Source organism: Anser cygnoides, chromosome 4, assembly GCF_040182565.1.
Source record: "Anser cygnoides isolate HZ-2024a breed goose chromosome 4, Taihu_goose_T2T_genome, whole genome shotgun sequence".
NCBI lineage: Eukaryota > Metazoa > Chordata > Aves > Anseriformes > Anatidae > Anser > Anser cygnoides.
Window position 1 is genome coordinate 50,807,039 of NC_089876.1, and position 26,794 is coordinate 50,833,832.

The window sequence follows — 26,794 nt, forward strand, 5'->3', positions numbered from 1 at the left end:
TCCAAATGTAGCAGAATTATTTAATGGTTTTCTATGGCTGAGGTTAGGAACACAATGTGCATTTATCTACTTATTTAAAGCAATGTGGCAGTAATGGTACTTAGAGTCAATTCCTATTCAAACATATTAATTTACACATTCCTTTTAAAGTGCATATGGCTGATTGCTAATTTACTTGTTAAAAGTTTTGTAGAAAACTAAAAATTTTCTTTTTCTTTTTTTGATATAGACTAGATTCTTCACAGGCACATATTTTAGAGTAAATTCTGGAACCAATTGTAAAATCACCCTAAATTTGATGTTTTCACTTTTAAAAAAGACTAAATCTTTTTTGAGACTAAAATCTTTTTGGATGGAGATGCATATTTATATATATGATTTGAGATTTTAGCTAAACATGAATGATGCCTTCTCATAACTGAAGGAAAGTTAGAATCATCCTAATTAGAGCATTTCTGTAGATACTTGAACTTAGAAGGGCACAATAAGCAAGTAAGTTAATTATTTGCTGAGGTCATTTGCACTGAAATATATCTGTGTCACTTTGCTAATAACCTAACAGTCCTAAGCATACAAAGTGCTAATAACTATTAATGTAAGATTCAGATGTACAAATCCTAGAAGGCAGAATTTTTCTACCCTATGGGTAGAAATGTTACAGAAAACATTAAAGGAAAGTGAAATTTCACATTCCTACTAATGCATTTTGAGGAAGAAAAATAGAAATAGATTTTAGTTTAACAGGCATTGGTGAAATTCTGAAAAGATTTCTGCTTTACATCTGTATTAAACTTTGCCCTCTTTTCCTCACACTCTCTTTCCTTGTCCCATATGTCTCTAAAATCCAACTTGTTACTTCCTTCCAGTTTTCCACACTTGGTATATTTCTATCGCAGCCAAAGTTGTCTATTCCTTGGACATACAAGCAATCCTACATTCACTGAGAGAAATAACTAAAGTCCCAAGAACTTAGTGTTTTACAGTATGGATTATAGCACAAACCATTTTTAACATGTAAGAATTTCATTTACTCAGCACCCATGAAATCAGAAGAACTTTATGCATGCATCTAAATAGAGTTTACACAGCTTGCTTGTTTTGCACAGCTTTACACTCTAAATAGAGTTTATACAGTCACAGTTTGTTTTAAAAACAGATAGCCTGATTAAAAAAACACAGAACAGAATTAGCAAGAGACTCTAGTTCAGAAAGACTTAAGTTATGTTGTATCATAATTCCTTTTAAAACTCCCGAAGTGTCTTTTCTGGACTGTTTATCGAAAGAAAAACTTTAATGCAACATATATATAATACAACATGACAAATACTATATATAGCGACTGCTCTGGTGTAGAAGAAATTAGGGAGTATCATTTCCAAATGAAGATTTATGCTCCTAATTTAGGGAATTATTGGAATGTTACAGTTATCAATTCCTCAAGAACACCCCAGGTGATATTACATCTCAACTTTAGTACCTAGAGTAATGGAATTTTTGAACGTTTGATAAGAAAAGGAAAAAAACAAGATAACACATTCTAATAAATGTTTGTTCTGATAAATTCAACAGCCTTTATTCAACTAAACTCACATGAAGTTTGTATATGAAGAAGGGTCTTTCCAAGTGATACTGAAGAGGCATGGTCTCACATTTTCAAGGTTATTTTTAATTTGTTTTCTTTGGAGACAACATTATAGTTCATTTGAAAGTTAATTATAACTGAGTTAAAACTTACCTTATATGGGTAATGATGAGGGTTGTAGCAGGAATGAAAAAGTCATCTACTCTGTCAAACTGCTTTCCTACTGGCTGAGTATGGATTGTGTGATGAGAAACACTCCCACTGGCTTGTGTTATCACCTACATAAAGTAATATTATTACAAACTATGGAAATACTCCTTCAAAATTTAATCTATTTCTAAGTACATTCATACAATATTGCCTCTGTATTCCATCTGCTGTGTTAAACTTCAGCTAGAAATGACAACACAAATGACAGTGAATAAAGCTGATCAGCATTTCAGATTTCAAAGAATTGTTACATACCTAATCTTCATATTTCCTTTTTTCCCCCTTTTTTTTTTTCTAACAGAGTCCATGTTTATTCATATACATTATTAAAGTCTCCAGCAGTTAGTGCAAACTAATATTTTTGGTTTTTCACAGTTGACCCTAGATTGGGATTATGTTTCTTAAGCACTTCAGCCCAAGTGAAAATATAAGATATTATTAATTGATTCACAAGAAGCTATGCCTATACATGCTCCCAAGTCTTGTCAATCAGGAGGCAATTCAATATAGCACACACATATTTCAGAAGAGCAAGTGTGTTTCAGTTTACGTATTCCTTGAACCAATTTTCCTTGAATTTTCCTCAAATCCTGAACAGTCTCTGCAGTAAATCTTTATGGACAAGTAAAAGACAATTTTATATTAATAGCCACTATGATAATCATTTACATGCTCTTAAGAATGGATTAAAAAAGGAAAAGAATTGATTATGGATAGTGTAAAGGAAAAGGAGAGTGAAGATGATCACTGGCTTTAAAATAGGATATGTGTGACTCAGTTATCAGTCATTTTCTTAGGAGGAGTGACAGTGAAACTGCCACAAATTATCTTGCATATGCACAGTTACTAAGAGTCTAGAGGTGCTAAAAAGGTGTTTTCAAATGTTACTCATTTTTTTCTATTTAAGCCCTACGTTTGAATTTCTCTTACTCCTTATGCATTTAAAAACAAATAAGGACTCCATTGACTTCTAGAAAAAGGAAAGTAAGTTGAAATAATTTTGAAATTATTACACAAAGACTATCTCCATATTCTCATAGGATTACTTTAAATTAGAAGAAAGTAGTGAAAAAGCAGCAATGCAATTACAGTTTCCTGAAATGTTTCTTTAGTGGCTGTCCCTAGGCTTGCCACTGCTCAGAGGGCATGTAAAAAACAAAAATTTTTATTATATATCTGAAAAAAAAAAAAAGATGGAACTGTCTTACCTTATTTTACTTACTCTTATATTTTACACTTACTTTAGTGAAATATGAATATGCCTAAAATCCAATGTATCCTCTAATTAGGGGCAAAAACATCATAAGCAGCAAGTTTGCTCTCAAAAGACTGGAATAGTGGCAAAACATGCTGCTGTTTTTACCTGTATTCCATGGCCTTCTATCAAGTTGATATTGTCAGTTCTGATTAAAGGTATCGGAAAAAAAAATATATATATATATATATATTTTAAAGCAAAGTCAGTTATCTATCTTACTACCTCTGCTGGGTCATCATAATGATGTTTAAAGGAAAATATACAAGTGTCTCAATTACATAAAAATTCAGCCTATCTAGATTTCATAGCATATAATCAGTCTGATCAATATACCCACCTGCAAAGTTGGTGAATTCTTTTCCATGTTTCCCCAGCTCAGAACCCAGACCTGATCATGTGATTTATCATAGTGTAGTTTCACTGGGACAGGATCTGTACTCACCGCCTGCAGCATAATGAGAGAAGAAATTCTTACTTTCTGTCACATTTTAAAAAGAAAAATAATAAATATGATTGAATTAAAATGATGACTGGACATACATTTCCTGATGTTTTAAGATCATATTTAAAAATTATATTGTCAGTTTTTGAAACAGTCCTCTGATTAATTCAACGTTACTGAATCACTGATTTTTATCCATTATGTGTTCTAATATTTGACATCAAAACTGCATCATATTGAGGCTATTAAGAAGCTGAAAATAAACATTTTAAATCAAGTAGAAATGTACTTACCTTCCTTTCCTACCATCCCTCTCTTCATACATATCCGTTAAAAACTACACAAATTATTGGAAAATGGCTAAAAAGGGAAAGTATTCTCAAACCACATAGTGAATCAACATGAGATGCTCCTGCACAGTCCTGCATAAAACCAACACAGTGTTACTGCAGCCAACTCTGCTAAAGTGTATACTGTTGAAGCTGGTAAGCCCGTTAAAATATAAATGTTTCCCAAATACGATTTCTACTTTTTGTAGATGTGATCAGAACCAAGGTGTTTTCCCTACAACCTTGAGTTCTGTCTCCAGAGACTAAAAACCTTTTAGGCAGTTGAGATCTACACTTCCTTTTTTAGGAGAAAGACTGAATAATTCAGAGGTATCAAAAGGGAGGACAGACTATTTGATTCAGAGACATTCTGCATGAGGTAACAGTTGTGGGGATTACTTTTCTATATTCATAATTAAAGCAGAAAAAATAAGTGGAAATTGTTTTTAAGTCTCACTATTATGGAACAATAAAGCACAGCTTGTTTATCAGTTTGTCAGGGAGTATACCAGCTGGCTAATTAAGTGAACCTAATTTAAAGTAATGATGTAGATCCTCAAGATAATGCACTAATGGCTGGCTGAGATTGCTGATGATACTTAACTATACTCCTGAGGGGTTGGAAGTCACAACTTCATGTAAAAAAAAAATAATCCGTTTTTTTTCTTTTAGAAAATGGAAAACGAAGACAGGTCGCTACTCGCCAGATGATTTAAAAACAGAAAGGTGCCCCGTGGAAAAGGTCTTTCAAGTTTCATAACATTTTCTACTGCAAATAGAAGACAATTAGTCTAAAATAATACTTTGGTGGCTGTTGTATAGTTATTTTGTTTAGGCATATCAAAATTCAAGTTGGATTCCTCAAATGAAAGGTCTGGCTCGTGCATGTTCTGCTCAATGAGCACCAGTTGTGTTCGGGATCTGGGCCATGGCATTGCCTGGAGGAGAAGGAATTACCTGTGGAGTCATGCAAGGATAATGCAACTCCCAAGAAAGGAGCAGACAGCAAAAAGAAGCTCAGAGTCTTGGAGACATGCTTTCACAGCTGTTTCTAGCTATTCCAGGCTCAAATGCCACCAGCACAGAGTACTAAATGACAATGAGTTCTAGTTATATCAGCAAGCCTTGAAGTCGTCCTACTTAACTTTATGCTGCTAAGCAGTTCCAAACAATTACAGGTGACAGCACTTGTTTTCAAGAACTTACAAATGAAAGTAAATATTTTTCTTAACTTTATTATCTATGATTTAGATGTACCTGGCTAAATCACAAAACCTATGTATATCTCCTTAAAGATACACCATCCATGTTCCTCGTTTGGAAACATATATTGGAATTTAAAATGTCTATTCTAGGATCTTTTTAAAGTAATTATCTTGATAAAGATATTTTTCATAGAAACAAATAATCCTACAACCTAGTTATATACATTATCTAGATGTATATATGTACACTTGTATACACATGTGAAATGTGTTTTGCTGTTGTTGTTTGGCCCTTGATTAGCATGAAGGCTTGTGTAGTATCTGGTTTTACTTAATATGCCCTCTGAGGAGCACAGAAATAATGCACAAACCTAGACCGTTACAGAAACTTGAATATTTAATCTAACTCCATACAAGAACTGGAGAATCCCTCTATATCTTTATTGAGGAGGGGTATACCTTTAGTTGGTGGCTAATTTATTGAATTTTACTCTTTAGTTAACATGTAATGTTAAGTATCTCTAGACATACCATTAATGACAGAATAAAACAATTAATAAAATAATTACAAATCTCATTTAAAGCAAATTTGAAATGTCTACCAATCAAACTATTCCATAAAACTTAAGTTCAAAACAACTTCCAACTTTTTTTTTTTTTTTTAACATATTTCAGTAAGCTCTAAAGGCATAATATTGTCTCTCTTGTCACTGAAGTCTAAATGTTAATAAATGCAATTAAATTGGGATATCATTCATCAGTTTAACAAATTAAGATGACAAATTAATGCCAGTCGGAGACCAGGGAAATCATTGCTAGAAATTCCAGTTCTTCAAATAAGAGGATTGCAGTGAGAATTTTTTTTCAGTGTCTCTTCCTGAAGAAGTACATCAAATTGGCTGTAAAAAGTCTTATTCTCAGAAAACCAATTCTGATATGCAAAGGTAAACTTAACTAAATAACGATAATAATGAAATAAAAAGAAGAAAAGGAACAAATATATTAATAACTTTTTATTTTTAACTTTTTTTTTTTAAAGCATTTTATCCATCCCCATCCTCATTTGGAGTGGCTACGGTTTTCAATGCAGCTATGTCTACTGAGTCAATTGATAGACAAGGTAGTAAATATAGATGTTTAAAGAATATAAAATGACAAGAATTAAAATGTTTTTGTCACTAATATATATAATCTCTATATTAAAGATTTTCATTCATTTATTGGCCAGAAAAGGCAAAAAAGCCTGAAGAAAATCTCCCTTTAAGTATTTTTTATTTAAATTAAATTAGAGTTCTAATACAAATCCATGTTATATTTAACAAAAAACATGTTGGTGATAGATGTGATGATACTATAAGTAACTCTGTAGATGTTATGTATAGTTTGTAATAATTTGTATGATTAAAATTTGAATCAGAACATCCAATGTGGTGTCAAAACCTCTGTATCAGAAAACCTCTCATACAGGTTTTCTTTCTTCAAAGAATCAGAGCAGAGTTGTTAACAATTTGACTAGCTTCAGAGCTTTTGCCCAGGAAATAATTTTATTTCAGAAAAAGCATAGCCCTGCTTTTAAAGTAAATTTGAGGAAGATTTTATATGATCTGTAATGTACTCAAACAAAAACCAAACCAACCAACCAACGCCAAAACAAAACAACAACAAAAAAAAACAAACCACAAGCCCCAAAAGAATGTTGACACTCCTGTGCTGAAAGCCTTTCTTTATCACTGAAAACCAAATATAACTTATCTTTCTTTTCAAATGACACTTGCCTGAAAAACTGAAGACTATACTATGAAATGTAATCTAATATAAAGGAAAAAAAAAAGTGTAATATGGTAGGAACACTAGGCAGAAACCAAACAGCAAAAATAATTACATTTTGCCTTTTTGATATGCCTTGTAAACATAAATATTTTAAGACTTTAAATAATATCTTCATGATCAGAAAGTATTTTAAAATATGCTGGATTTATAGCTATGATTTGCCAAATGCATTCTCATATACCTTTGACAATGCAACAGAATAAAACCTGTCCTTGTGTAAACCCCCCTTTAACCTCGCAGTACATTGACACCACTTATAATGCATTGATACCAGTAGAAATGGGAGAAAGAAAAAAAAAAAAGGAGAGAGATAGTAAGAGGAAAGAAGCCACGAATAGATTGGCTATAGTATTTGATTTCTATAATGGCAACCAAACTTCAATTTTTACTTCATCCCAATAAGGCTACTACTGACCATGTGAATTATATTGTGACTCTCAGGCTCTCCTGAGGCAATTGTACTGCTCCAGACTCTAGTACGTATCTTAGCATTGCCTTTACTACAAGGTCTTCTGCAAACTATATGAGTTAATTAATCTCTGTAGCATAGCATCATTTTCTCTCTTTTAGCCAATTAATTATTTTGACTAAGCAGAGTATCTCCAATAATGTCTCAGAGGCTGAGAAACAGACAGTACTACCTACATAGCAGACAGGAATAGAGAAGTTCCAGACCACAGCCTCCAATCTTTGCTAAGCATGGTCTTGTGTCTTCCACAATTAGAGCAATTTCTCTACCTGAAAGTTTACCGAATAACAGCCCTCCACCTTCTGTAGCCAACCCCCTGACCTTTCCTGTCAAAATGGTTAAATTCCATTATGATAAAATACTATTCTATACCTTCATTTTCAAGTGAAAAGTACTTCAATTCAGAAATTTTCCAAAGAACTACATTTCCTCAGCTACTTAACTTTTGTAAGAGGTATTTTTTCATATTGATTCTGTCCCTGCCAACTGACTATTTACAGGAACAATAACTAAACAAACTGTTGTTAAATGTAAATGAGCTTTTTTCCAGATACTGTTTGCTCTCAAACTAATGGCATCTTTTTTCCAAAAATATAATGAAAGAAACTTAGACATCAAATTAGACATCAACTCAAAAATTAGAAATACCTGTACAACTTTCTGAGACTGTACATCAACGATAAGTACTCTGTTGAGTGTGGGCTGAGTCACGTAAATGAACTTGTCTTTTACATTAACAGCAGTTGCCCATACACACCGCTGAACAGGATCTCCATCAGCTTTGGGACAAACTTCATCCTATATTTCAAAAGAAACAGAGAAAGTGCAAGAATCAGAACAGCTAACAATGCAATAGATAAAGAAAAATTAGAAAAATAACAATATTTTTTCTTCCCCTTTTTTTAACTGTAAAATACAAATCTCAGAAAATTTAGGGAAGGAAAAAGGATAAATCGACATTAGGACATATATTGAGGCTAGCCAAACTGCATGTTGTAAGCACCATGCTACTCAAAAGCATTCTAAGTGTAAAACATACTTCAATACATTCAGGCAGCATTAGCATTGCTGTCCTCAAAGAAAGGATGTGCGTTTTCTACACACGTCCTGAGAAAGAAACCCATTTGAAACAATACATGTAGAAAAGTAAGCAAGAGACCTTTTTAAAAATAACAAACAAATAAAACACACACAAATATATCTCATTACTGTACAGTAGCTTGCAACTCCCCCTTCTGCATCATCACAGTATCTTGCGAAGAAATGCAGTTATAGACAGGGCTTACACCTGAGGATACACCAGTAAGGCAGTTTCAAGATGCAGAAATATGAAATCAGAAAGATGACTGTGTAGCTGGAGAGCAAGAGAAGAGGAGGAGCTGTGGTTCAAGTTGCCACATGTTATAGGGACAAAGCACCAGTAATTAGAGGGATTTGCTTTTCTGGTCATGTGGAGTACTGATACATTGCTTCAGAAGTTTGCTCTTGCTCTAAGACGTTCCAGAGGCCTATCACACAAGTGTTAAACCCCATATAAATCAATTGCTTCAAATTATCATTCCTTATCCCTCTGTCCTTCTTTCCCTGCAAAAGGATGAAATTAAAACAAAAACAAAATTCCTGTTGACTTCAGTGAAATCATACTTCATATTCCATAATTACTAACTCTCACAGTTTATGTTCACTGTTCATATTTACAAATATATTACTGTTCATCATATATATATAGGTATTTATATCTCTGTTTCTATTTATTTTTAGTAAAGTCTTGTATTTATCAAAATTTAAAAAATATTTGGACAAATACATTACCATATTTAGAAATTCTCTTAATGAAATAGCATGATTTATTCCTATAACAGACATCAACTCTATGTAAAAACAAAGAGCTGAAAAATATTCTTCATGGAGAGGTACAACACGTGTCGAGGGTTTTTTCTTGTTGTTTTCCTGACCTATTCTTCTTTTCCCTCTTTATTTTTCTTCTCATTGCAAGGGAAATTTTCAACAAATTAAAATTATTATTTATTTTTAGCATTTATCTGCACTTCCTCCTAGTTTAAAATGCTCTGTCTCACGCATCATAACTGGTCACTGTGAAAATAATTATGATATGTCAGCAGATGATGACTTCGGTGTAGAATGAACAGAAAGAGTTGAAGAGATCTTTAAAAATAATTCTGTTTTTAAGCTTTAGACTCCTTTTATATGAAGGGGAAAAATACTGTGACAGAACAATACATCATAGAATCACAGAACATCCTGAGTTGGAAGGGACCCACAAGGATCATAGAATGGTTTAGGTTGGAAGGGACCTTAAAGATCATCTAATTCCAACCCCATTGCCAAGGGCAGTGACACTTCCCACTGGATCAGGTTACTCAAAGACCCATCCAACCTGGCTTTAAACACTTCTGGGGATGAGGCATACACAACTTCTCTGGATCATGGAGTCCAACTCCTGGTTCCACACAGGACCACCCAAAAAAACAGACCATGTGTCTGAGAGCATCTTCCAAACACTTCTTGAACTTCAACAGGCTTGCTGTTGTGACCGCTTCCGTGGGGAGCCTGTCCTTGTCCCCAACCACCCTCTTAGTGAAGAACCTTTTCCTCACACCCAGCCTGACCCTCCCCTGTCCCAGCTCCATGCTGTTCCCTCAGGTCCTGTCGCTGTCCCCAGAGAGCAGAGCTCAGCGCCTGCCCCTCTGCTCCCCTCGTGAGGGAGCTGCAGGCCGCCATGAGGCCTCCCCTCAGTCTGCTCTGCTCTGGGCTGAACAAACCAAGGGACTTCAGCCGCTCTTCAGACATTCTCCCCTCTAGAATCTCTCTGTCTTCTCAGCCCTCCTTTGGATGCTCTCAGATACTTTTATGTCCTTCTTATACTGTGGTGCCCAAAACTGCATAGAGTGCTTGAGGTGAAGCTGCACCAGTGCAGAGAAGAGAGGGACAATCACTTCTCTTGACTGGCTAGCAATGCTGTGCTTGATGCATCCCAGGGTACGGCTGGCCCTTTTGGCTGCCAGGGCACACTGCTGACTCATATTCAATGTGCCATCAACCAAAACCCCCAGATCCGTTTCTGCGGGGCTCCTCTCCATCCTCTCATCCCTAATTCTGCACATGTATATCCACAATTGTCCCTTTCCAGGTGCAGAATCCATCAGAGCCTGTTATAACCACATTTACTATAACCCTTTGAGCTTGACCCATCTGCCAATTGTTCAGCCATTGTACTATATATTTGTCTAGCTGTGTGGTGGACATTTTGTCCAGAAAGATACTGTGAGAAATGTTATTGAAAGCTTTGCTAAAATCCAAAACGATTACATCAGCTGGCTTCCTTTGGTCAACTAGGTGGCTAGCCTTGTCATGAAAGTTGTTTAAACGGGACATTTCCCTTGTGAAAAGGGACTTTTCCCTATGTTGGCTGTGACCAATGACTGCATATCCAGTACTAAACAATGTTTTCAAGAAGTAGATGATGCATTTCAATGCTAACTTTTCTGTTTCATCAACATTCTTTGCCTGCTGTGCCTCTGTACATTAGAGAAAATACACTCAATCTTTATATGTCAAAATAAGAAATAAATCAATTTTGAGCTCTAACTGAAGGAGTTTCTTTACAGAAGATCAATAGCCCCTGCTTGTTCCTATGTGGTTCTTAAACCTCAACAAAGGGAAGGTTTTTCAGAAATCACATTCATAAGGAAAAGTTACTAAACTCAGATTCCATGGGATGGCACATAATCAGGACCTTCAGCAGATCTTAGACATATAAAGAGTAAGATTTATCTTACACTGCTAAAAAAGCCATGCACTCTCTAGAGAGGTTTAAAATCTGTTTTTAAAGAATGATAAGCGTAGTGACAAAGCAAACTTTTTTTCTTAAACATGGCTAAAAGCTTTTCATTGCATAAAGTGAAGTGTCAACATAAACAAGTATGTTTCTAATATTATGTGCAATCATCAGATCTACTGTCATTTGCCTTCTGTGCAACTGTCACTTCAATTGGAAGGTTGTTTCACTGATCTCAAATTGTGCTTTATATTTATTCTAAATATGCCTTGTCTTAGTTCCATGCTTTATCTAAACAGATAACTACATTTAGACTGTTCTACACACTCCTGTTGTGTCCTCAGCGAACAATTACTTCAAGTAATGCATCCTTAAATGTTTATATCTTTAAATGTGTATCCTGTGTCCTTTTCAGTCCTTTCAGTCATCTCTCTTAGAAACTCACCATAGTTTTCTTCATTTTTTGGTGCTGTGATTCTACAAAGGCACATTCAACATACCATGTAAAAATAGCACCAACTCCCGCTGAAGGAGTTCAGATTTCTCTCACATGGCATCACGTAGATTAGTGTAAATGATTAATCATACCTCCCACTGTGGAGGTATACCAGAACAGAGCTATTTTCCTGACTCTGAGTTTAAAACACTGATTGAAATGTATTTCCAAATATTCTCTCAATGTAAAAGATACATACCTAAACTACATATATATATGTATATAGATGTATGCGTACACATATTTTATTTGAATTATAAACTACAGGGCATGATTCTTAATATATGGATAATTCATAAAACTCAATCCTTATTTTCCGCTTCAAATACAACAAGAAGAAAGCACAATACTTTCTTAGATCAAAAGTAAAAAATAGAAAGAGAAAGTAAAATATAAATTTACACATACAAATTCAATTCACTCATTTTAGAATATTGCTTTTGTTATAAATTCCTGTAACACAATGCAAACTCTCACTTTGCTCCAAAACTTTAAAAAAAAAAAAAAAGTGTTTCTCCAAAGCAACAGTAAAAAATATGCACCCAAATTCTCATATCCAAAATAGACTTTTTCCCAGCACCAACGGGTTTATGCAGTTGTTTCCCTTCTTATTCAAGCCCACACTTATCTACAAGCTCCAGAAATACCTTCAATCAATGGAACCAAAATCTTACTTTTTAAAAGTTAACAGTTATCTGATTAGACAGTTCAGATTTCCTTTACATTCGAAGCAATAATTCTAAGTCTCTATATTAATTTCCCCAGAGGTTGGGTAATTGGTTAAAATAATTTCTCCTTAAAATATAAGAATAAAACCACCATTTTCTTCTTCTAATTAAAATATGAGCAATTTACTTTCTCCTAATTCATTCTCTGAAAAAGCTAACATCTGATAGAATATTAACTTATTCCATTGCTTTTTTCCCAGATTTTTAATCAAAAAGTGCCTCACCCTACATCATGTCAGCAAATGGAGGAAAATAAGTACTTACAGAAAGTTTTTCAAACTAGACTGGGGCAAAATTCTCAGGAGAAAACACGTGGTTACAGATTTGTGCGTGTAAACTCCTTGTTTATAAATTTAGACTTGTGCAAGAGTCCTCAGTGTTTTAACAATAATTTGAGTAAATCTCTTTAAGCAGTATAAGGAAAACTCCACCTATGCTTTAATCAGCTAATAGTAAGATGACATCAAGCATTTACAGGAGTGTATGTGTCCAGGTTTGAATTTATATATCACCTATTCCATCTTACAACAGGAAGTTGTATATGATGAACATACTTGTTATTCAATAGTGAAAATCACTGTGGACCTTTTTCATTTTTTTTCCTCAACAATTTTGCACTTACTATACTTCCTGTGTCACAAGAGTGTAAATATGTAAACAAAAGAAATTTCTGTGGACTAACTACCGTGTCTCAAGTTCACATCCTGTGGAAACTTTGCTCTGGCGCATAGTCACATTTTGAAAATTATTATGAAATTAAGCATTCTGTTCCCACCTTTAGCACACATTCAACTCATTCAACTTCAATTATTAGAAGTCTCAGTTTATTCAAACACACATCTATTTTATTCTGAAATATGGCCATGACGTGTTAGTTCTTGTAGTAAAGAGGGAATCAGAATTATGTTGAACCCAGAATGATTTTTCTATCAATCTCGACAAAGACATTTTTTAATTGCCTTACCCCCCCCCCCCCCAATTATTTTAATTGGAGGGTAAAATAAAAACACTGTTGCATAAGAATTAGAATTCAAGGTCTTTGGATAATATTAATTTGCAGAATATGAATACAGGTTGCATATTAGCAAGGAATATGCCCCAAACACTTCAGAATGAGAAGACATTTAACTGCTGAGAAGCACTACTTGCAGCATGGATAAGGATCTATTTGACAACAGTTTAAACAGAATTGTCAATATTAGCCCAATAAAAGTCAACTTTCATTTGGTACTTACTTAGAATATTCCAGTAATTCAAATGATTGTGAGAAGGAGTGGAGGAAGCTCTTTATAACTTCCTGTGAACCAAGATGATCCAGTAAAGCACTACATCTTTTCATTCACTTTAAACACAATAAAAGTCTAATTGATTCCCTTGTTAGGCACACACTAAAGTGCTTCACTGTATTGACACTCAGTTGCATAAGAGGCAATTAAATATTTAGATAAGAGTTCTCAAGTATATCGTTACTGAGAAATTGTTATTTACCTTTAGCAAAATTAGCATAGCTAAATAAGCACGTGTAAATACTGCACCACTCATTCACAACACAATGCAATGCCATGTAGAAACACCAGAGTTCATTCTTTTACAAAAGCTCAGATACAGGTAATTCTATTTTGCTGACAAGTAAACAGGAAAGCCAGAGAGGAACATTGCAGTATCATGTGTATTTCACTTCTAGTACCTAAACTGCACTGCAGAATTTAGAAATGTTTCTACACTTTAACAAATATTTGACAATGAAACAGGTCTACTGGGGTTTTACTAATCATTTGAACAGCTAATTGAGAAAAGTGTAAAGAAATGGAAGAGTTTTAAGCAAGCACGAAATGATTTCCTATAGGTATATATTAAGAGCTAAGTGACACAGATTCTCTTAGCAATAGCCACCATAGATTTGAAAGGCTATATAAAGCAACCTAAAAATATGCAATACAGCAATATCTCTGATTAGCAGTTATATGACAGTTGAAGAGAATTAATAGCAAACAATTTACAACACTAGCTCTTACATTAAACAATCACATACTGAGCTAGGTAAAAATTTGACCCTGGGATAGAACTAAGTCATTTTGTTATCATTATTTAGAGAAAACGATTTTTCCAAAGAGGAAGATAAGACATTCTGCAAAGGAGGCAACAGTTATCTAAAGCTCCACGAGTTTTTTGTTTTATTTTGTTTTGTTTTCAATTATGTACTATTATATGTATTACTGTTAGTAATAGTATTAGCAGTATATGCAAGAAATTCTTTTAAATTCACATTTCATCTTTTTTTTCCTTCTTGCAAGAATAAAGATTTATTAATTTCTATTATAAGTGAAGAAAGAAGTTTTTGGTGTTAGAAAACAGAAATATTGTTGAATTTAATGGGCAAAATGACATGCATGCAAGTACAAAGCTTAATTTCTGGCTATATATTTTACCACAGCTACCCACAAACCAGAGATACCCGAAGAAGCACAAGTCTATATCTACTTAAAAATGAAAGCTGTCAAGTAGTCTGCTTTCCTGGTTTCTTTTTTAGGGATGGTTGGGGGGGTTATTTATTATGCTAATTTATGTTTGAAGGCAACAAAAAGGAATTAAGTCTGACTTATCCATCCTGATTATTACCACATTTCAATAAAAATACACTTAAAATCTAGCCTGCACTTTAGACCGATAAAATTTTAACAGACTTCTTAAATAATCAGCTTTTGAATTAAACAGCCATAAAAAAGCTCTTTGGCTTATTTTTGGCTGTGTCAACATAATTTCACTTAAGCTGCACAAATCAAGGTATGATTAGCTGTTCAAAGCATAATTATTCACACTAAAATAAATCTTGCTGTTGAGTACAGCAGCCTTTGACATCAATAATGTAAATTGAAGAGGCAAATTCCAATGAGACAGTTCTGCTGTTACTTTGTGCTGTTCTGCTGTGCTTAAGGTATTAGGGAAAAAACAAACTGTACGGCTCATGGGTTATTACACATGGGTTCTCATTTCAAGGTCACTCATTCAAATCCAAATAATGAGAAAAAGCTATTATTTTTGAAAGCTAATAGATCATATAGAACAAGTCAATGTAGTGACTAGTACCAAGTGTTCCTGTGAGAACATGCATCATGTCAGCTAGCGATTTGATTAGCAGTAAAGGAAAAACAACGGAAGAACAAATGGAAGTGGAGAATGCACTACTGTTTTTTGTAGTGATACACGTAAAAGCTACTTCATAAATGCACAGGATTTGGTGAAAGCAGCTATAAATCCATTGACAATAATGTTATTGAAACTATTTATACGAACTGTAAGTTGGAGTCAAAGCATTGATCATCTCTACTAATTTAGTGGAGCTCTAAGGTTGTTTATCAGGATAAGGATTTGCCTCATGACAACTGACAGTTTAATACAGACAAACAAAATCCGTGGTAGAATGATATAAACAAATATCCAGTGGAGAAAAACAAACCGTTAAAATGATTAATTCAGATACTATATTTAATAAAGAGAGTGTTAATCCTTGAGTAATAGAGATGCACCTAACTGCATAAAAAAAAAAAAGCAGGTAATAAAAAGGAAAAAAAAAAGAGAAGATACAGAACTGTTAAAGGAAAGGAATGGGAGAAAAAAGAGGGAGAGAAGGACAAAAAGGAAGAGTAAGAAAAGCAGAGGAGATAAATTCAATCTACAACTAAGACTGAAAGTTTGAATTTGATCAAAGACAAGACAACAAATTTTGAGTATACAATTATAAGTTATACATTAACTGAGAAGGCATATCTGAATTTATCAAGCTGATAACACTAAACTAGCATTTCTTAATTAAAACTATAATTGAGAAAATACTGTAAATAAATTAAAAACAAAAAAACAACTTGCCTGAAAACCGAGGAGTTTTTCACTAGGCTTAATATGCCTCTGAAATTCACATTCCACTGGTTGTATTACTTTGATTCCATCTTCATAAAAAACATAAAACATGTTCCCAATTCCCAGACCTTAGGGAAAAAAAAACACATTGAAATGTACAAATTTAAATAATCACAAGAAAGAAAATCCTCGTATTGAAGTAAAACCCTCATCATATTACTCGTATAAGATCAGTTTGTTAATGTGTATTATACTAATACAACCAATCCTATGGGATCTTCTGTTGTAAAACTAAAACAAAGCTCTTATTCAGAATTTCACAGTTTTCTCCATTGGTAAGACATTGTCTTTATGAATATAGATCTAGAAATATAATCTATAGTTTGACAGCTGCAGTAATGAAAGTCTTCTCATGAAATAATTTACACTGAAATAAAATGAATATATATTCTTCGTGTATTCTTATTTTTCTTTTGCTGAGGGATGGAAGAGTTAAAATAATTTCTGTATCGCATTGAAAGAGAAGTTCAAAGTCTTTGTTATAAATCCTTGCTATATGTGACAGTTCTTTTAGTCCAAAAAGGAAATATTTTCTCTTGAATTTTATTGGAAAGCCAGAGCTGGACAGAAATTCAGTCCAAACTTGAAATGACACAAATATTCATAGAACTATTCAATCCTCTGGCAATGTTGCTGAATGAGAGGCATGACATAATGTTTTGTGGAGAAGGTGGGAACCAGGTCATGCTTATGACCATTAATAAGAACATCTTTCCAAGTTTGCTATGCACTACTTAAGACAGTTGTTGATTTGCTATGATGAATGACTAGTTATCTTCGTAGAATTTTATGAAGAGGAAAATCACCTTACTTATAAAATTATTATAATAAACTCTAACAAATAAACTGTGGGCTACAATGATAAAAAAAGTAGATGTCTCCTGTGTACAGAACCTAAGCTTGCACTTGACATAACAACATTTGGCGTATGATCACAGGAATAAAACCCAGGAAATATAAACTTGAGCCTGAACTCTGCTTATTCTAAATTCCGAAGGAATTTAGTGAACATTAGGGCGGAAAAAAGTGTGGGTTTGTGCACATATGTACCTATGTACATAGGTGTTTGTATGTATGTAAATACATACAAATTCACAGTCTACATTAGGAATGACACAGGTAATAAGGTCATTTAAAAGGCTGTAAGATGCATAAGGCTGCAAGGCAATGCCCAGAAACAGCAAGTTAATTTATCTTTGAGAAATCTCCTAGAATCATTCCCGCTTCTGGTCAATTTGTCCTAAAAAGAAGGAAAGAACAGTCTCCATGCAGGGTTTTCCTAGCTTTCTATCACATATATCTATTAATAGGATATCAAGGGCATAGGGAATATTTTGCAATATGTTCAAACTAGCTAATGGGATACTTTTGTACGCCTTTGCAGGTAAAGCAAATAGCCTGTATAAGATAACATGCCAAGTTCTTTCCTTAGAAAGTGCCTGACATTGTGTCCTGTAAGAACTGCTGGAACTTGTAGACAAGTCTGAAGTTAAGCTGCCCCTTCTAGTGATCATCACAGATAGCTGAGCAACTAACTTACTGTATCTTAGTGAAAAATAAATATGTATATCTGGTTGGGACGAAACAAGGTCTTCCCTTCTCCCTGGACCCACTGCCCTAAAGTGTATTATAGTTATTATCAGAATAAGTAATACCAGAATGTGAGGAAGTAAATCAGCCGATAGTCTGAAGCGATACAGTCATTTAATAAATTGACTCCTAACATGTCCCCCTCAGTTGCCAATATTCCAAAGCAGGCTTGCTAATTTACAGATAATATTTGTGCATAGCAGCACAACACAAAGTTTTATGACTGTATTCCTGGTGTCCAGATAGTAATGTTCACCAAAATGTTCTTCAAAGTCAGTGAAGGAGACACAGTAAGAAATGCCCTTTCTCCTGAGTCAGAGCAGCCAGTTCACATAAGGAACCTTACCTGTGGATCCAGTGACATAATCCCCATGCTTATGACCCCAAATCTCTTCCTTTGAGCATTCATCTACAAGTATCTACATAAATATCTAATCACTTAGGCAAGCCCCTTCTTTACAAATACAGGAGCTGTTCCTCTAAGGACATCTGATGTAATTTTGCAGCCCTCTCTCCTCTCCCTGCCTCCCCCAACATAAAACAGTACTTTTATAATACAGTTTCTCTGCCAGAAGCAACAACAACAACTTTAAATATATTCACTGCATTTAGACAAATGTGATTCTATGTTTAAAACTGGCTAACACCATTTTGGAAAAATGAAATGATGGTGGGTTTGGGTTTGTTTCCCAAATGTACAGTGATATATTTATGCTTGTGTATACATTATATTATTGTATTACATTCTAAAGTACCTTCAAAATCTTTTCTTACACACTCTTTTCCAGTTTTGTTCAAGATAAAACACAAGGGAATACTTTGATGGACACCTTCCCAATAAGCAGAGAGCTTACCACACATTTGAAAACTTTGAGATAAGCATCTGTTTATCAGTTTAACTTTTAACAGTGACGTTGTATGAAACTCTGAACACATCATTTATACTCTGCAAGGCCAACAGGGCAGGAGGATCATAGTTGAACTCTACTGTAATCAGGCAAATGATTGTTTATACCAGCTGAGGAACTGATAAAATAGGAATATATATATATAAATGTATATATAAAACCAACAGCCTAGTTCATATTTGTAAATGCATTGATAAATGCCAGTCTAGTATGTAATTAGGCAAATGAAATACAAATTTTTGAATTCTTAAATTAAATTAAAATATTCATTTAAGAAACACCTAGAAATATCATTTGCAGCATGAATTCACAGCAAAACCTGAGCCATGTATAATATTACCAATATTCCAAAGAATATACTTGAAACATTTCCTATTCCTGAAATATATAAATTCCTAAATTAAAACTTTAACTTAGGATCCAGATACTTAGAGCAAAGAGATGAGAGCTCACAACAACACTTATTTTCTGTGATATTTTGATATTTCTCCATGATGACACTTTTTCTGCAGTATGATTTATGAAAAGATTATCTTGTATGTATATGAAAATTAATACCTATTTTCCCTAGTAAAAGATACTTTCCATGCTATTAACATCTGATACTGTCTGTATTTATATTTATTCTTCAGTCTATCACAAAGCAAATCACAAACCTCCATTCCCTACCCCAACATTCAAAAACCCCTCCTGAGTATGTAAAGAAGAAAACATTTTGTCTTGCTGAGAAACAGGAAACTCTATTTTAACTAAACTGTTTAAGATTATAATTTTCACAAGTAAGAATGATTCAGACAAGATCAACAGCATATAAGCTGATTGGTGGGAAGCTTTATCATGTCAGCAAACAAAGGCGTGCATTTTAAGTCTGAGTTTCTTGTTCTATTCCTTTGAGTAACTGTCTAAAATTTTTGATCAGTTTATTTTCTCCTCCTTCTCCAAATGAAAAAACAGTTCATAAAGGCACCCACGTTTAAAGGATTATTTTCCACTACATTTTTTCTTTAAACCAAATCCCTCAAATATTGCACTGTATTGTACTGTAACTGTAGACTATGAGAAAATAACAAAACAAACAAGGAACAATAGATGAGCATTTCATTATAATATACAAAAATATGAAGAAAACATTTATATTAGTACCTTGCTCTCGCCACAATATATTTGCAACTGCAGCATGTAAGAGAGAAAGAATAGAAAAAATAAATGAACAAGAAAAAAACAGCATAAAAGATATAACAATTCGGACATAATTAGGACGATTTAACCTCTGATTCACTAAAATACATGTACAGGTAATTCAATGGAAACAGTGAATTAACAATAAGATTAAATAAAGTTTCCTATGTCATGTGATAAAGTTGTGATTTACCAACATAGCTATTGGGGTTAAAGTAAACCCCACCACGACCAAGTTATCTCCATTAGCCTTTAATCAATAGTTACGTTTCATAAACATATATGTATATGTGTTATTATCTATATTAATATGTATATTTATTAGAGGTGATGTCATTTTCATCGTTTCCTTTAAGTACAACAGAACTTTGAAGAGATTTATTTCAGAACATAGTTATGAGAGGAACATGAAAAACGCATACAAGATATTGTTCTGTATTCCTGTAATACAGCTATGCCACTGAAGATGACATGATGTATGATGTTTGACATTATCTTTGGAAGACCACAATGGAAACTATAAGAAGGTATGGCAACTATGTGTTTAAGTTGTTTTTTTTTTCTACGAAAAATTAAGATGTAGTTGACCACCTTATATAATGTTTGGATTTTAGACCTTTGAGATCAATGAAAACTAATTATGCTAATTTACTACTCATACTCTTTCTGCCTGGAGAGAATACAAAGGATTAAAGCATAACTGCAAATTTAAAATATTTAGAGTTCAGCATGTCGTAAATTGTTTGAAATGCCACCGCTGAACAACAGGTGTTCTGTAATACAGTGATCTTAAGAAACAGAGAAAAATTTAAAGGAAAGAAATACAACACAGAGAACATGTCACATATTAGATAATGAAATTGTGATATTTGCTGAAACAGTGTTGCAAAAGCTAAAAATATTAATGAACATTGAAAGAAAAACTTTGGAAGAAGTAATGGAAGAGACATTATTAAAAACAATGTTGGGTGCTCAAGCTTGAGACTACAAGCAAGAAGAACCATTATTCCTGAAAAGACCCAAATACTATGATTTTCCCAAGCATCTTTCACTGGGCACTGCTGCAGACAGGACTGTAGCCTAGATGGGCTTTTTGCCTTGTACAGTGCAGCATTTCTCTTGTTCTTGTGCTCTGCCAGAAGAGATAGATCATCAAATATATAGAGAGGCCCTTGGAGAAAGCATCAGTCTACTTTCTGACAAGCTCATGATTCAGAGCTTTGGGTTACAGCCATTAGGCTTTTTTCCTTTTTTTCTCTCTTCTACTACTTTTTTAATTGTCTGCTGATTTTATTTCATTAATTCTCTCAAAAGAGCTACCTTGTTATATTACCTTAGACACAGTGTCACTCAATTATCCCTTAATATAATGAGGGTGGTGATTGCTTTTTAACTTCAGTGCTTTGAAGTGTACAAATGAGAGAGCCCTATATAAGTAAAAAGCAGCAATGAAGTGATAGAGTGCTGGAATAAAAATTTTCACTTTCCCACCATAGAACAGAAGTACAGCTCATTCAGATATGCTCAGTCTGTGTTCTGTTTATTATCTTGAAAACGGCTTAGTTCTCACCTAATAGTGCTATGGGCATACTATTTTCAAATGTCATCCTTGCCTTTAATATTTGAACCACTACGATCCAATAAATTGCCAAAATCCAAGATTAATGCAGTGTGCCATCTTGTCACTTACCCAGGCTGAGTAGTACCCCTTTGTATCAGGAGGCAGAATTTCTGTTGAATTGCTGCTAAAGTCAAAAAGGAATCAACGTATTTTAAATTTATTTCTCAATCACCTGCTTTTATATTTTCTCTTCTCATTCCAGGCTGTTACTTTCAGAAGAGAATAGCTTTGAATGAAGTCTTGACTACACTGCTGAGTATGCATGCTCTAGATATCCAACTGTGTTGAAACTTCATGGTGACTAAATTGCTAACTAACTAGTATGGCTCTCAAATTTAGACCTGTGCTAACAGCACAAAACATTAGTATTCTTCCCACCAACTACATATGGCACCTTCTTTGTGACACCATGCATGCATATGCTTTTATTATGTATAAAAGCTGACAGCTTCAAAGAGGGAATACTAAGGTGCTAACATTCATTCTCCTTTGCCCAAATGTTAAATCTGACAGTTTGACATATGGCAGGAGGAAAGAAACGGAGAGGAAAGAGTTGAGGAAGGAATGAGAAAGCTCTACTTGCAAGTTTTACCACTGCTGTATGAATTGAGCACATATTATTCCCTTGACTTATCTTAAGTGTTTATAGAATTAGGGAATCATCACACAATAGCTGAGATTGTAAGGGACCCAGAGAGTTCCTCTTGTCCAGGGTCAACTACAGCAGATTGCTGAAGAAAATATGCAGTTAGGTTTTGAGTATCTCCAAGGATGGAGACTCCACCACCTCTCTGGGGAACCTGTGCCAGTATTTCATCACCCTTAATAAATAAATATTTTTTCTCATGTTTAAATGGAATTCTCTGTCTTCCAGTTTGTGCACAGTGCCTCTTATCCTTCCAATAGATATCACAGAGAGGAAACTGGCTCCCCAGTAAAGAAGAGACTCCCCCCATCAGGAATTTATACACATGGATAAGATCACCCATGGTCTCTCTCTTCTCTAGCAGAAACAATTTCAGTTCTCTCAATCTCTCCCCACGCTTCTCTTGCACTGGGGCACCCAGACATGAACCCAGAGCTCTAGAGGTGTCCTTATTCTCTGTATGCCAGCATTTCTGTATTTCTCTATATTCAGATGACAGTTATTTTTTTGTCTATGCAATCTTATATAGTCTTGTTCTGGGGGGGAAAAAAAAAAAAAAAAGTAAATTAATTTCCCCAAGGAAACCTGGAAGGTTTTCATTAAAATTAGTTTTCTCTTCACATTGTGAGGAAAGAACCATGTAATTTACTGCACTTGAGGTCCTGTAAATTTAGCCATAAACTACTTTTTGTCTTTTTTTTTTTTTTTCTAGAGGTGACATAGGAAAGAAAATAAAAAGTAATTACAACTATTCAATGGTGTGGAACTACACAGCATCGAATTAAATGATTTAAGATGTTAAATACAGAACACATTAATGTGTGTTAACACAAAATGATATATATGGTTCTGAGCTATATTATAAAAAAGAAACAACAGTTAAAGAGGATAAAAGGAGTGCTTAGCCTCACACTTACTCATTTTAAAAATAACAGATCAGCTGGAAGAAAAATGAGACATTATTTAAGAGTGCAATATAAAATCATTAATGACTACCATCACCTCATTTAATACAGGTCAAGAAACCTCACATAGTTTCTAATCAGTCCTATAACTTATATTCAAGAAAGATCTCCAGGCTTTAGACAAAAGACTTGGACCAGGTAGATCTGTAGATGGAAAGTATGTTAAGAAACATATTGTTTAGCATTCATTTAGTTTAAACCAAAATTAGCACCTTCAGTCACATCCTATACTCAATGCTTACACATATTTATGTCCCCAAATTTAAAAATACATAGTTGTTGACAGATCTCAGTAAAATTTTCTCATTTTAAGATGGAGCACCAATACCTCCTTTTGTGCCCTATTTCCCTCATTTATTAAAAGAAAACTACTCAAACAACATACAATTATTAAATAATATGGGATGTGTTTGCAACTTTGCAAGAGTTAGTGACCTTGAACAGGCTATAGCTTCTCTGTTGGACCTTGTACTTAAGTGCTTGTGAAGCTCATGTGTTAGCATGAGCAGCAGCTGTAAAGCAGTATGCTGTAGTGCCCTGCAAAGCACACTGGTGGGTGTTATGACAGAGATAACTTTTCAGCTTGTCAGGTGAAGATATTTGCTTTTGTTTGTTATGCAAGATAAAAGCCAACACAGTATGAGTTCTGTGCAGTGTGCTCTGGGAAATCCATCTGGGATCCATCTGATGCTAGATGAATGCTGGGTGCCCTGCATTTATAGGGATGTTAAATTCACTCAGTCTACATATATTCCTATTTTTATTCTTATTTTATTCTTTATTCTTATTTACCTTATTGAAGTAACTATTTTATTGCACTATTCATTTACAGCCCTTTCATGAAGGCATCTGGAAAGAATGCTGCAATATATCTCTCTCTCCCCACCTTGTGCAGAACAGGGGAGAATCCATGTTTTAGTGAGAGAAAAAAAAATAATAAAAAATAAAGCATACTTCTCCATAAAACACCCTCTTCATGGTCTAAAACACCCTCTTCATAGCTATTCTATGCTTTTATGCTCAGTCCTAGCCTCTGATTATGAGTAGCTAACATAAAATCTGAAAGCGTACGCTTCGTCCTTGTTATCCATTTTCTCAATTGGCTAAATAGTAATTGATTGTGCATTTTTCAGTAAACTTTGTCCTTAGTACTTTATGAAATTCTTCACCAGAATTTAACAGCAGTACAGATTCTTACCCACTTTGGATGGAAACCATGACTAGAAAAATCTTTTTTTTTTTTTTCCCCCGTTTCTTTTACTAAATGAAGTAGGGATAAGTCAGAAGTTTTGTCAGAGACTTTTGACATTCAGCTGTTATATGTAATTTCAGAATGAATAACCATATAAGACAAAACATTTCTTCACTCATACACCTGAGTCAATTTTGATACACATACTTAAAAAAAATACTATTCAAATCTTTCAGTAAACCAAATGATATGAATTGGTACTGCTGGAATAAATCTGTTGCTTGTCTTCATTTTTAGCTTATCGTTCTCTAATTTATTTTCTATAAATCTTTATAATGAATCATGCTGAATTCCTTTCCTGTAGCATATTAACTCAATACAGACCACACTGGTAGGAAGAAAAAATGGCTCATGAGCTCAAATTCTGCCCCGTACTTGGAAGTTTGAAATAAAGTCTTTGTCTATGATGCTGTCAACAAGTATAAACTTGTTTAGCACTGCCATAAAATAAAATGCCAGCATAAATTATCTCTGAGGAAATTAAGTGAATAGGTATCATTCAGTATAATATGTGACAGGAAGATTCTATTAAAGTTGCATAAAGCCTTTCAGAGAAAATTTAAGCCATAAATCACAGTCAAAAGGCTTTTAGTCTCATTCTCAAGTCAGTAGAGATGCCTGGTGGCTTATGATGGCCATAAACCTGTCAAGACAGTAGTATGCAGATCACATAATCTCTTGCTAGGTGTTAGGACTATAACATTACGTAAAAAAGGTACTGTGATAGAAATAGATCTATTTAATGGCATGGAAAAGATGTATTATTTTATAAATGTAGCCCCAAGACTCATGAGGCAGGTAATTTTTATACTGTTGTGTGACCAGGTGAAAGAATTTGCAGTTGCTTTGTGATATATGATGATGTCATAGGGGGCAAACTGAGTAACCAAGAGTAAAACCTCATAAATATTAAAGCATCATCAAGTAATGTCAAATTACTGAAAATGCCTTAAAAACATTACTTGACACCTTTATATCATGATAGCTTTCTCAAGCTGCATGTGTTTGTCTCAGTAAAATTTATAGTAAAGCTTAAGGAGACATTAACCAGTGGCAAGCTAAACTGTGTTTTGGAAAAGAAGATTCTAGAAAACATCAAGAGAAATTAAAATATTGCAACAAACAAAATAAGACAACAACACACAAAAATTGTTTAAAAAATAATTAAGCTTTAAAGGGAACAGAACAATTTCATCATCAATGACTCTAGTTTAATAGGATTATAGTAAGATGAAATGGAGAAGAAATCTAAGCCAAACTGATGTATCTGTCCAAGTCTAGGAGAAATAAAAAAAAAAAAAAAAAGAAAAGTATTTTTACAGTTATTTTACTTCAAAGTATTTTGTAGGGATTGAAGATAAGAATTTTAAGTACCTGAGTCACCCTTGCAAATATTCCCTTGTCTTGGACTATCAATATTTTTTCTTTTTCTTTTATTTCTGTACTGTCAAATTTTCTTCTTTAGATCTCTAGATTAAATTTATATTCTCTATTCCACTAATTCCATTAATTATCTCCATGCTATTTTTTCCCTCCTATCTCTTTCCAAGCTCATAAATGGTATATTTATACGTTAGCTGTCCATTATATTCCCTACTCAGCTAACATATTCTATTGTTCCTAACACCACCTGAATATAGCTTAAAAAAAAAAAAAAAAAAAAAACAATTGTCAGAAAATAAAAGACTTTCTTAAAGTGCATCTGCATATACTGCAAGCTAGAAAATGAAAAGCCACCTTTATCAGTTAATGCCTAGATGCTGCAGTATCGGAATAAAGATCCCATTTACAATAGGAAAGAAATAGACAACCTTAAGAAAAGGAATTGGCCTTAGTTACATTTAACATCCTATTTTTATTCTATCAGTTGTTCCAGCAGCTTGATATTCCTTTACATCAATGCAGCAGCAAAGATGCTGGTTAATAATTACAAATGGCTGCCAGAGCTAGAAGAAAAGCATCCTGATTCCAGAACTACTCAGGGTTTAAGCTGTACTGATATGAAGCAGATTTTTTTTTAATGTTCTCGACAATATTATTCTATAAATGTTTTAATCTAGTATTTTCAGGATGATAATTGAAAACAGAAGGCTGATTAAATACTTTTTACCTTACAAAGCCACAAAAGAGGGCAAATTATGTATACTCAAGACAAATACTTAAAATAACCAGGTTCAAATGAAGAATATCAAAATACCACCTAAAATCGTCTTCAGGAGGTGTTTGGCCTACTGCTATTAATATTGAACAAATTTTGAAATATATTAGAAAGTTCAAGCAGAGTACTAATACATATGCCTGCATTGCCTCTTCCAATCTCTCTGAAACTTAATGACTCAGGTAGATGAAGCCTAGTTAGAGCAGGGT

The 26,794-nt window shown here is 33.9% G+C and overlaps 1 protein-coding gene across 4 annotated transcripts in view; it reads right to left on the minus strand.

Moving 5' to 3' along the window:
* FSTL5 (follistatin like 5) overlaps positions 1-26,794 on the minus strand; it is a 333,504-nt gene that overhangs the window by 22,717 nt on the left and 283,993 nt on the right. For 3 of the 4 annotated variants that reach the window (XM_066996114.1, XM_048076152.2, XM_048076154.2), the window contains 5 exons: positions 19,908-19,934; positions 16,216-16,334; positions 7,974-8,123; positions 3,388-3,495; positions 1,736-1,860 (listed from right to left, as the gene is read on the minus strand). In XM_066996114.1, coding sequence (XP_066852215.1) covers positions 1,736-1,860; positions 3,388-3,495; positions 7,974-8,123; positions 16,216-16,334; positions 19,908-19,934 — 529 coding nt within the window. The remainder of the gene's footprint in view (positions 1-1,735; positions 1,861-3,387; positions 3,496-7,973; positions 8,124-16,215; positions 16,335-19,907; positions 19,935-26,794) is intronic. The other variant, XM_048076153.2, reaches the window with a different exon arrangement.